The sequence below is a fragment of the Monodon monoceros genome, unplaced genomic scaffold (assembly GCF_005190385.1).
Source record: "Monodon monoceros isolate NGI ecotype Baffin Bay Population unplaced genomic scaffold, NGI_Narwhal_1 Super_Scaffold_3, whole genome shotgun sequence".
NCBI lineage: Eukaryota > Metazoa > Chordata > Mammalia > Artiodactyla > Monodontidae > Monodon > Monodon monoceros.
This window is the reverse complement of record NW_021703780.1, coordinates 70,895,574-70,907,639: the sequence shown is the minus strand read 5'-3', so window position 1 is coordinate 70,907,639 and position 12,066 is coordinate 70,895,574. Positions and strand designations below refer to the sequence as shown.

General features: G+C 33.5%; 1 protein-coding gene across 5 annotated transcripts in view; it reads right to left on the bottom strand.

Annotated features, from left to right (window-relative positions):
- Window positions 1-12,066, bottom strand: part of APPL1 (adaptor protein, phosphotyrosine interacting with PH domain and leucine zipper 1) — a 31,634-nt gene that overhangs the window by 5,454 nt on the left and 14,114 nt on the right. For 4 of the 5 annotated variants that reach the window (XR_003796547.1, XM_029241720.1, XM_029241722.1 and 1 more), the window contains exons 8-19: window positions 11,876-12,022; window positions 10,893-10,975; window positions 10,004-10,162; window positions 9,121-9,309; window positions 7,591-7,633; window positions 6,336-6,392; window positions 3,873-3,964; window positions 3,285-3,467; window positions 1,710-1,762; window positions 934-1,108; window positions 797-833; window positions 3-149 (exon numbers count right to left, since the gene is read on the bottom strand). Coding sequence is in view for 4 of the 5 variants with exons in the window: in XM_029241720.1 (XP_029097553.1) it covers window positions 3-149; window positions 797-833; window positions 934-1,108; window positions 1,710-1,762; window positions 3,285-3,467; window positions 3,873-3,964; window positions 6,336-6,392; window positions 7,591-7,633; window positions 9,121-9,309; window positions 10,004-10,162; window positions 10,893-10,975; window positions 11,876-12,022 (1,365 nt within the window). In the remaining variant the exon portion in view is untranslated. The remainder of the gene's footprint in view (window positions 1-2; window positions 150-796; window positions 834-933; window positions 1,109-1,709; window positions 1,763-3,284; window positions 3,468-3,872; window positions 3,965-6,335; window positions 6,393-7,590; window positions 7,634-9,120; window positions 9,310-10,003; window positions 10,163-10,892; window positions 10,976-11,875; window positions 12,023-12,066) is intronic. The other variant, XM_029241723.1, reaches the window with a different exon arrangement.

Below are 12,066 nucleotides of genomic sequence, written 5' to 3'. Positions count from 1 at the left end.
ACCTTTTCACCCTCATTGTTTGATTCAAATATATAGCAGACTGATGACAGATTACTTTCACTTCTCCCTCCTGATGTCCGAAGAACAAATCCAAAAAGCCTCTTATTTTCCTGGTGTGTAGCATACAAAACTACACTGGGTAATGGAAACTGCCACAGAAAACATCAGAAGCAAACATGAAATTTTTCAAACCATTAAAACAGCCCTCTTATATATGACAAACTCATGTACTAAGTTGTTTAATATCCTAAATAGAACATTAGAGTCAATTGTTTTTCTTAACCGAATGGTAATCCAAGAACAAACAATGTCATATTTGGTTTGGATTGTCAGGAAATTAAAAGGTTGTTGAATACTGAATTTGTTTTATTAGTCATTAACACATTTTACAAATTCAAATTCAGTAACAAAAATGGTCTATATTATTAAATGATTAAATAGAAGCACATGCCTGCAGCTATTTCAAAACAGATAATTATAAAACAAACCCAATCATGTTGGCCTTTTAATCCCTTAATTTACTTTTTAGTTTCTTTAGTGTATGATATATGCTTCCTAACTGAGGGATAAATATAAATACTAAGTATCACACCAGATTGCACTGATTCTTTAAGTTACACGGAATGTTACAACTTTTTTGTAGAGATAGCCATAGACTCAATTATAACACCCCAAAGACCAATCATAATTCATGCTACCATATCTGAATATACAGAATCAGGATTATTATAAAGATGTAAGATGTGTATATGTACAAAGAGACTTAAAATAAAGCTTTAAACATTGCAGAACTCACCATGAGCCTTGTAACTTGTGTCTGTGGATCAATTAACCTATAATAATAATTAAAAATTTGGGAGACAAATTTTAATTAGGCTAAAGTTATGTAAACATTTTTTCCTACAGTTTTTTGAGGGACAGGTTACTACTTACTTTAAACAATCACAAGAGACTAATAAATGTGATTCTGTCATACGAAAGATGTTATGGATGGCCCGGGCAGCTAAGATTTGGCGCATTGTTTCATAAACAACATCTGGATTGTCATCTGATTTCACCTCCATAGAACCAAGGAATCGGACAATAAACAACTGATGAAGAATAGAATCTACAACAAAACAAGGTACATTATGTATTTTTAAATCCCAAATTTCTTTTCCTAAGGAATAAAATACACTGCTTTCTTTAGGTTTTCCAATGAAAAATTCAACACAGCAGAAGCATTTAGAAATAACTCCTAACTACAGTGTTCATCTTATAGAAAAATTAAGATCTCAAACTCAAAGAGCAAAAGGTTATGCTTTGGCAATTGGTACTTCTGAGTTAAAAAGAATTCCTTTTACTATGCTTACAGCTTTTCTGTAAGTTTGAAATTATATCAAAGTAAATAGCTATGGGAAAAAGAAAAAAAACGTTGTGCTCCAAAACCAGAAGAAAACAGCTGTTAGGAAAAGGTCAAAGGATATCTTATGGAATGAAAATTTGACTATGAGGTCAAAAGTATCATAATCTATAATTTTGTGTGAATAATGAAATCTTAAGTTTGATTAAGTTCTGTTATTTAAGTGTACTATGAGTGAAAAGAGAAAACTGTGAAGTATAGATACCATTAAGACAGCAAACAGCAAAACAAATGTAAACATCAAATTCTTCACACAGTTTACTGCTCTGAGAATTTCTAAAATATAAGAATACTACACTTGTTTTACCTTCAGTTTCAGATTTTGTACCTCCTCCAGATTCTCCAAATGGATTTGTACGCCTGAAAAGTATTTTAAAAAATTATGAACCAGAGGTCAGTTACCATGAGCCACATGGAAGGAATCTCAATCATTGAACCCAGAGTTAAAAACTAAAAGTCACAAAACCTTGTACACACATTTTAAAAAAGCTCCAAAATACCCCTTCCTGTTAAGGAACACTACTGATGACCAACTAACTTGTGATGAAGGCCTCTGCCCTCACACTAAGTTAATAGGCTGAACTCAAAGTTGCTGTATTTTAGAAGATGTGGACAGATTGCATGTTTAGCCATAAACACACAAAAATCAACATTATAATACAACATGTTGCAAAAGTTCTTGAATTTAAATAAAGTAGGACAGAGGAATGGCTAATTTAGCTTCAACTTTAGGTACATGAGAAAAATGCCAGAAATTTCCTTGGATTGTAAAAAACCTTTTTTTAGGTCCTCTAAGTACATGTCGCAAGTTAACTATGATAATTTGAACATTTTCTAGTTTTAAACCTGTATTTCTCAAGACATACGTAACAGAATGCAAGAAGAAAAGCTAACTAGAGATGGAAGCTACCTCCCTCCTTAGTGTGCATGGCTCATGACACACCCACAACGAAGGAAGAAAAGTACAATCCAAAGTAGGTTTTATAGACAAACAGAGAGCTAAGTGGTTCTAAAATAACACTGGCTTTAAGATAACATGAAATTGATCTCCCTAATACATGTCTGACCTATCATATCAAATGCTAAGTATATTTCTGTGATCAAGAGTAAATTATCTTTTCTTGGTCATGGCCATGTATATCCAAATTACTACATTGTCAATTTATTAGGTGCCCCACGTACTTAATAAATGATTTGCCTTAAGCCACGTTTCCTTCATCCATAGCCAAAGAAAAATTTTAACTGCTTTGACAAGGATTCCTCATTATATAAATAAAAGATAATTCATTAATAATTCATAGCATGACAATGTTTTAGTTCCTTCCTGGAGATTTCTTATTCTGACACAAGATAACTTTTTTTTTTTTAGTTGCGGCATGCGGGTTTCTTAGTTGCATCATGTGGACTTCTTAGTTGTGGCATGCATGCGGGATCTAGTTCCCCAAACAGGGATCGAAGCCAGGCCCCCTGCATTGGAAGCACAGAGTCCTACCCACTGGACCACCAGGGAAGTCCCCTAGATAACGTTTTCTAATAAACCTGTAGCACATGTATTACTCTCAAGAATTTTAAAAATATTGTCATGATGTAAAAATAGGACTGTCAACTTTCTTCTGTAATTTTAAGAGTAAATACCTTAGAAGTAGATCTGATAAACAATTCAGAATTGAGTATTTTTAAAACTAAATTATCTTAACTCATTTAACTGAGGCAAAAAACAGAGAAAAGCCTGCATGATTCTTCTTCAACTATCAAAATTCTGTTAGGTAATTAAACAAAGAAAGCAAAACATAGCTGATGCACAAGGTATATGAGAGATGGCTCTCAACTGTAGAAATTGGCTCATAAGCCTTACAGCCCTACAGACCTTCCTATTACCCACCTGCCTCCCTGGCCAGAGGCTTTTGCCTGGCCAGGCTGATCTTCACACACAGGAGAAATGATGTCAAACTGTATTGGGGTGTCTGGAGCAACGAGAGAATCTAGAGAGAGGGCAGCCAAATTTGTGGACTCAGATCCTATGGATCCTGAACTGCTGGTTCGAGCTGTCAGTGGCCAAGATTGTCTAAGCACAGAAGAAAACAAGAAGGCATTGCATTTAGTTTTCTCTTTTGGAAATTAAACACTTAAACTATGAGAAAAGAAAATAAAATTTTATAAGTCGATGAGAACAAATTTTAATAAACACAATCCCAAATCACAGCTACTTTGTCAAAAGACTTTATCAAAAGACTTTTTCTTTCCAATTACTAAATTCAGAAACGTAAATCACTTTAACCTAGAGATAAACACAAGGGAAATTTGGAATCATCATTTATTTAGCACTCTTGCTGGTAAATTTACCGATTTGAAATACATTTTCTAGAACTATTTCGTACTAATGTAACTAGCACTGCTAAAATCAAAGTGTTTGCTAACACTTTCAATAGCCCATATAGTTCTTTAAAGAGCCCAGAGACTGGTAACTCACCCTGCTGGCCGCAGGCTCTCGTGCCTCTGCTGGAAAGACGGGGAAGGAGTGACAGCTTCCAAAGCTGACTGATTTACCCGTGCAGCAATTTCCTATTTTTTTTTAAAAAAAGGATGAATTAGTAAAGCAAGAAAACCAAAAGTTTAAATATAACTCTCTGAACTGTCAGAATGTCCCTGAGTTACACTTAAAATGTAAATTGAAGTTACTAAAGTTGTTCCACATTCTCTTGTCTTAGTATTAAGACACATAATTAACTTCATAACATTATAACTTAAGTTTCCTCTTACTTCCTGTAAATCTAGGGGGAAAATCTGATTTTTTTCTACTAATATACATAATAGGAAATATTTTTTCTTTAAATTTTAACTATCAAATTTTTTTTAGATTAAGGTTTGTATTGCTAGCGCCTAGTACAGTGCCTAGCATATGGGCACTCAAATTTGCTAAATAAAGAAATTTAAAAGGAGTAGGAAACAGTCACAAAATATTAAAGTATTTTATAACCATGATCCTGAAGTTTTCATGATTTTCCAGAATGTATTTATGCTCAGAAATATCTGTGTATTTATTAATAAAGTTATCATGGATATTTTCGGCCAAATTTGAAAAAAGCTTTCCATAAGAAATATTTAAAAACTTATTAAATAATTTAAAACATTATTTAAAACACAAGCTAAATAAAATAGCATGTACATTAGAAAAATTAATCACAAAACATTTTTGCACTTCTGTGTCTTAGCAAAAGTATAAAGACAATGCCACAAATTGATCAAAATTTCTTCTCATTAATATAAATAAAATAATTCTGGATAATCTGGAAAATATTAAAACTCTGACTTCTGATAATTGGCAGGAGAGTACAATAAGCCTGACTTATTCAAATCCAAACACTATATTCCCTTTGTATTCCTTAGGTATTAACAAGTCATCTAATTTGCATTTTAATTTTTTGTTGTTCCCAAGTGACATAACAGAAAGAAAAAGCAAGTTTGGCAGGAGATCAAGTTACTAAAAGCAGAAGACTTCTCTACAGTTAGCACTGATATTCTTAGATTAAACTCATTAGATCATTATAAAACTAACAGAAATAACTAATATTTTTCAGGTCATGAGATTTTGCTTCTTTAGTTCAGAACTTTTTTCCTAGGCATCCAAATCATATGTGTCTTGGATGGCACCTCAAAACCATTATGGTAAAAACAGAACTCCTCTTTTCCAAATTGTTCTTCCCTTCATTTGGGCTTAAAACCTGGAGGTCATCTTTATCTCCTTCATCCTTTATGTTGGTCGGTTTCTTCATCCTTTACATCCGTCAGTTACTAACTAGTCCAGCCAATTTCTTTCTACCTGTTTCTATGATTCATTCTTCTCTCTTCCTTCAGGTTACCACCATGTTCAGACCCTCAATTTGTGCCTAAACTATAATGGCCTCCTACATGTCCCCCAACAGTCCTGTCTAATTAACCGCTACACCAACAACAGTTTAAGACTTAGAAGGGTAGGGCTTCCTAGAGAAATTAGCCCCCATCTGCCTCAACTGAAACCGTAACCCCTACCCCCAGCCTCCCATCAGCCCCAAACAGCCCTGGGAGGCTGCCGGGTTCACAGCCTAGCTGGGCCTACCAAGACTGGCAGAGGTCAGATGGCTCCTCTCTTAAACCAAGTCTTTTCCCAACTACACTGCAGTTAGGACTCACTGGTCCTTCCAGAGTTCTCTGCACCCCGGGTTCTGCCTGCATGTTTGGACTGCATCTACAACTCTGTCTACACTGCTGAGTTCATGTGATTTGATACCCACTACTCAAAGCATAACTGGCAAAACTTGAGAGTTCAGGCTGCCTCACCCCAGACCTACTGAAACGTAATATGCATTTTAACAAGGTCCCCAGGTGATTTGTATGCACATTTCAGTTTTCTATTATTCTCCAACAAGACCTTTCAATTCTAATTATACAACTAATTTCACAAAATTCCTCAAAATCTGGACAAATCCTACCTAGCTCAGGTTTCTGCCATCTCCACAGAGTTTTCTCTAAAACTAAAATCCATACTGATCTTAATATTATGAAATCTTAAGCTTTCAGTCATCACCATACACTTTCAATTTATATGAAATGTTACTTAAAGTTTTAGTTTTTTCTTCCCACATACATAAGCTCCTGGAGGGCAGAGGCCATGGCCTATTTTTCTTCTATATCCCCTTTCTCCATGGTGCTCAACATGGTGCTAAACACAAGGTTGATGTCTACTTACATTTGTTGGTTGACTGATTTCAGTACGTTCTGAAATAATTTACTGTTCTAGGAAGACCAGATACTCATTCTATTCATGATATATGAAAGCTGCCCATTCAAGGGCAAATTAAAAGATTACAGAACTTGAGAAAATACAATAAAAGCCATATAAGCCACAGAATTATTCAATTTTGCCATATCTGGATACATAAAATAAAAATATTACCTCTGGGTTTTCACTTAAATATATCTGTTTAGATATGTTATTTATTGTACAGATCCACTGCAAGAGGGAAAATAGAAAAATACGATTAATATTTTTTTCTACAATGCTTCCCTTCTAAAAGAGAATGTTTAATATTTAACTGACATAGAAGTTTCACTAGAAGAAATAACATATAATCTTTCTTATGAGATAAATACCTTCCTATATACAAAAGCATATATATGTACAACATATGAAGGTATAACAGAACACTGAACAGATTTGTTATTTTTAAATCCCAGATTTATTTCATACAAGGAAATAAAAAATATAGCTATCATGTTAAACTGTAATTTAATAGTCTATATTTATCTTTTTATATCACACCCCCCTCTAATCCCCACCAAATAAGACAGTCTGGACTCAGATACCATGATTAATACCAATGTAAAAAAAGTTAAGAGCTAAATATATTCCTTGTGAACGTATTTTACATACTTCCCTTTCAGGTTTATAAATAACACAGAAAACACTCTCTGCCCCACATCCTCTGCTTCACTCTCAAGTATTCCAGTGCCTGAGGAGCCTTACAAAGCTAACCCAATATTCTGTTTGGTAAACCCTGCAAAGAACAGCCATATGTCTGTATTCCTCAGAGACCAGAAGCACGTTTTAATACCTACTCTTTTCCATAAGAAGTAAATAAAAGTTGATCTCTACATAATTTCTAAACTTGTCTTTTACCAGCACAATTATATAATAACAACTTACCTTCCATATTTGGTGAACGACAAGTAAAAATGGAGCCAAAAACAAAAGACTCACGAGGAAGAACAAACACTCCCAAATTTTTGTTTTTCTGTCTTTCATTTCCCCAAGGTTTTAAGCTTTAGTTGCTTCCTGCCATGCTACATCTGCCACTATGTTCTTAATGCAGCAAATACTGTCTCAGAGAGTTGGTAAGAGAAGGGAGTAGATTAAACTCGCCTCATGATACTAACAGCCTGCCAGAAAGCAGCAGTCACAAGGTCATTTCTGAATTTGAGCTTTTAAAAAGACAGCAAGAAATGATCTCTAAGGTCTCTCCTTATAGGTCCAGTTGTAAAATTCCATGTGAAACTTAAGAATGTTGCTTGAGGACAATAGACTTTTTTGAAAAAAAGATTTGTAATTAACTAGGATTTTCCAAATTTCTATAATGAACACATCAATATGTTTTGTCATCAGAAAAATATCTTAAGATGATGCTGAAGAAATTAAGTAGATAAAATTTTACCTCTTCATGGTCTTTTTTACTCTCTGCTTGCAAAATTGAAGACCTGAAAAAAAAGGAGAAAAAGTTTGACAGTCAACTTTTTTCTAAAGTACTTTTAACATGAGTGAGAAATTTTTATCTTTAAAGATACACATCAGTATGAAACAAAGAGAAAACACATAACCAACCAGTATCTTAAGGAAAGGAGACTATCAGAGGTATCAGGACTCAGATTTTAACAACTCTTGACTTTGTCTATCTATGCCAAGATGTACCAAAAAAGAAATGTGCTGGTTTTCAGAAGGCAGCCTATAACAAAGGTACATTGACACTAAGACAATGCATTTCAACTTTCTGATACTTACCATATATATTTCAAACGTAAATCAGTGGTCCTAATAGAAAATACTAATTTTACTTCATTATTTATTATTTTTCCTTGAATATGGTTAAGTAAAACTTTTCAACATATTAATCGCTAACATAGGGATATGCAGCTTTTCTATAGATGTTAATATTTTAAGCGTTAGAAAAAATTTTTTTTCACTAATTTTGAATCACACCAGGAATGTGAAATGGGAAATCATGTTAAGCATTATAGCAAAAAACTGGAAATACAAAAATGTAAATACATCCAGTAACATTAACAGTTTGGTAATTTTGACAAATGAACAAAGGGACTCCCAACATCCAGTGTGATAAATGACACACAGTAATTGACATTCATTGTTTGTTTATAGAAGGAATATGAAATAAACATTCAGTATTTCCTCAGCTATTTTAAAAATGTACTTAGAATAAAAAATAAAAACTGTAAGGCAGTGACCAAAAAGTTAATTATTGCTTCTGGTTAATGAGATTATAGCTTTTTTTCATACATCTTTTTGTATTGTTCTGTGCTTCTCAAAAATTTGTTTTAAAAGCTGCTCTATGGGATTCTTGTTTAATGCAAAGGTAATAGAAGTTTAAAAAATGGCACGTAAACATTAATGGCCTAAATAATTAATTTGATCAGAAATATGTGATTAACACTTAAAAATATTATTATTAGCACCTACTACATGCTAGGCACATTACATATGTTAGATTTCTATTCTACATAACAATTCACAAAATAGAAATGAAGGACCCCCCCACCTCCATTTTACATGTAGAAAAATGAAGCTCAGAGAGGTCAGGTAACTTGTCTAACACTGCAAAGTAGGTAGTGGATCCAGAATTTGAACTTTCTGACCCCAAGGTTGGAGCTCTTTCCACTAGCTTGTGCTACCTTCCCCATACCATGCTGGATTTTCAGTGACCAGTCTCTTAACATGAAATCCCAGGTGTTTACCACATAAACTTGCTTTGACAGCCTCAAAATATTAAGACATCATTTATCTAAGTCAAAAAGGAAAATTCAACTAATTTCTACAAGATTAAAAAGAAAATTATCTTAATACATAATAATTCTAACATATGTGTACAATGTCCAAGTGAAAAGGAATTATCCTACATTTCAGTAGTTTAAAATATGACAGGTTTTTTTTAATAGTAGGGAAAAATACTAACTTTTTGCCATCAAAAGAAGTGATCTGAAAACAGTATCGCCTGTCTTCACAGTCCACAGCCATTACTGAACAGTTGTCTATGTCCATGGCCAGGCCTCCTGCTACGTCCCCACGGGCCTGACTCATTAGGTTTCCACCCTGTGTGAAGTAAAACTGTCTGTCCCAGGTAGATGACACCAAGCCTGTTTTACTAAATGAAGAAAGTACATTCACTCTTTAATAACAACACACCTAAAATCCCACCATCAGCCAGACACAAGATAAAGGTAAAGCACATCACAAAGAACCACCTTGCAAAAAGGCACCAAGGTGCGTAGAAAATATAAACATCAGGTTTTCAGTCTCTAAAATAAATTCACATAAACTGACCCACTTGTGTGATTCTGCATGTATATATTTCCAAAACAAGGCTGGAAATGATCAAATTACAGCTGTTATGATGCTCCATAAAATACAGTCCAACTGTATTTCAAGGGAATAAATTCAAAACAAAAGACTTTATTTTACTGCTAGAGTTAACTTGCTTTATCCTATCTTCAGGTAAAAACTAAAATTTGACTTGATGGTGTAATTACATATATTTTAAAGTATGATAATGATATTTAATAGCATTCACATGTTATGCTAGATTTATTTAAACTCAAATTGGTTTCACTTTTTAAAATAATTCTAAATCATTTGATAAATATCTAAATAGAATTTTACTTTTGAAAATTATTCATGTACCTCATCTGTCAAAAAGTTGGCATAAATACTAATAGTGTATTAGTAAAAAGTTTCAACATTTAGTAAAATCAGAACAGTTTGGAGATATCATTTATTATATTCACTTGCTATTACCTTAATTGATACACAATATATGAAAATAACAATAGTTTTCTTACTTCCTAGCATTAAGGTATCCAGCCTTTCGGGTTAAGTTTCGATTAACAGGAAATTTTGTAGGATCTGGGTCAGGCACATACAAGGGGTCACTGGCTACTTCCAAATCCTCTATTGTCTGCTGCATGGTCTCTACATCACTGTCCATTTCCCTGCGAACACTAACAGAGGGAACAGATTATTTACTACCAACTACAACAGACAAAGAACTCCTTACCAATCTTATTTATCTGTATATTTGTTCTGTATATATTTTCCTAAAGAGAACAGCAGTGGCATGGGTGGTTAAAGTGGCGTGTTATAAAGCAGCTTTACATTTTATTTGAAACTTAGATATTTGGTAACAATACCAAATTCCAAAACTAATGAAGCCACACTGAATGACTCATACTCTGGAGGAATTTTCAAACTGCTCTGCCCTGTGCGTTTAAAACAATCATTTTCATCTCCCTCCATATCGCAGATTAACCACATCACTGCTCAGACTTCGAACCTGATTAGAACTACTTTCTCTGTCTCTTTAATCTCTCATGGTTTGCAAAGCAAGATTCATTTAGTACTCTCCCATCCATCCCCTACAATTCAGATAACTGTGAAGATAATTCACTTATGGATAATTATTATGTGTCTGTTGTATTCAGACATAAAACCTAGTTACAATCAATAAAATACCATCAGATTTGACACTGTTATGAAATTCAGAGTTCAAATTCTGTGGAAAAGATGGTGAGAAAACCAAGAAGCATCCACGAGCCACTCGAGAAACACTCTCACGGCAGGGAAAATAGCCCCTCAGAAATTAAGTGGTAAATATTTTTAGATTATGGTATTTAGCTGTTAACTTATCATTCTCATAACTTCATTTTCAATTTTAAGGAAGAAAATACTTACTTCTGTACACTTGTTCCAATATTAGTTAAGAATTCTTCCAGTTGGTCATTGAGATTTTCAGAACCCATCTTAAAGAAACTTATCTGGGGCAAGAGGGTGTGGGAATGGGAGGTTGAACAACAGAAGCACATACACACAAAATACTTAGAGTGAATCATATAAACAATCACCAAGATACATAGTTAAGTAAAAAACAAAGGATTATTTCCATCTGTGTAAAAATAGGTTGTAGTTTACAATGATTTCTACTGGGCATAGAGCCACTGAAGAAACTACACTTAAATTTCACTGTGCATCATCTTATATATTAACACATGCATATAGTAAGCAAGTTTTTAAAATTGGAAAATATATTTTAAAATATTTCAAGTAAGTCATATGGATAAACTATTTCATGTTTACTACAAAGATAAGTTTTATATCTGAGGAATAATAAGTACTCATATTCAAAGGAATATTCAAATTTCTTTAAACTCTTGCTTTTAGGGGACTGCTATTTCATCTTACGTTACCCAAATTTAATTTTCTAGCCTCCTTCCTGATGTACAACTCTTGGAATACTTTGGAGTTCATCCATTAATTTTAACTCGGGAAGTATGCCAGGAACATGAGACAAGCTCAAACATGTCCATTCTCTTTCAGATCTATTATGAAGCAAGAGTGAGTGGAAGCTTGAGCAATAGGAGTAGCTTTGGAATTCATTTATCTTTCTGTTCCCTGTCGCCAGCTGTGATAGGCAAGGTCTAAATACAAGGTAAGTGGTTTCATCTACCCTAAAATATTTGAAATCTTCATTTGCTAGGAAAACCCTTCTCCCTAACTTCCTTAAAACAGCACTCTGACATTTTAAAAAATGCTTTAAAATCACAGACACAAATGAGTATTTGACCTTAGTTTGTAATATCCTTACATTTAACATAAAAATCAAACTTAATATAAAGTTCTTAAGACAGTTATAATCCAGAACATAGTACAATATTCACCTGAGCTTGCATGTACCCAAGTAGAGGTTCTAACAATGCTATTTTCTTTTTGTATTGAAGAGTATTTAATGCACAAAAATAATGCATCATGGTCTGGTGTTGTTTTTTTCTGGAAGTGTAGACATCTTCTGTTACTTCATACTTCACCTTTGAGTGAAAGATTAAAAATACTATTATTTATTTAATTTTGA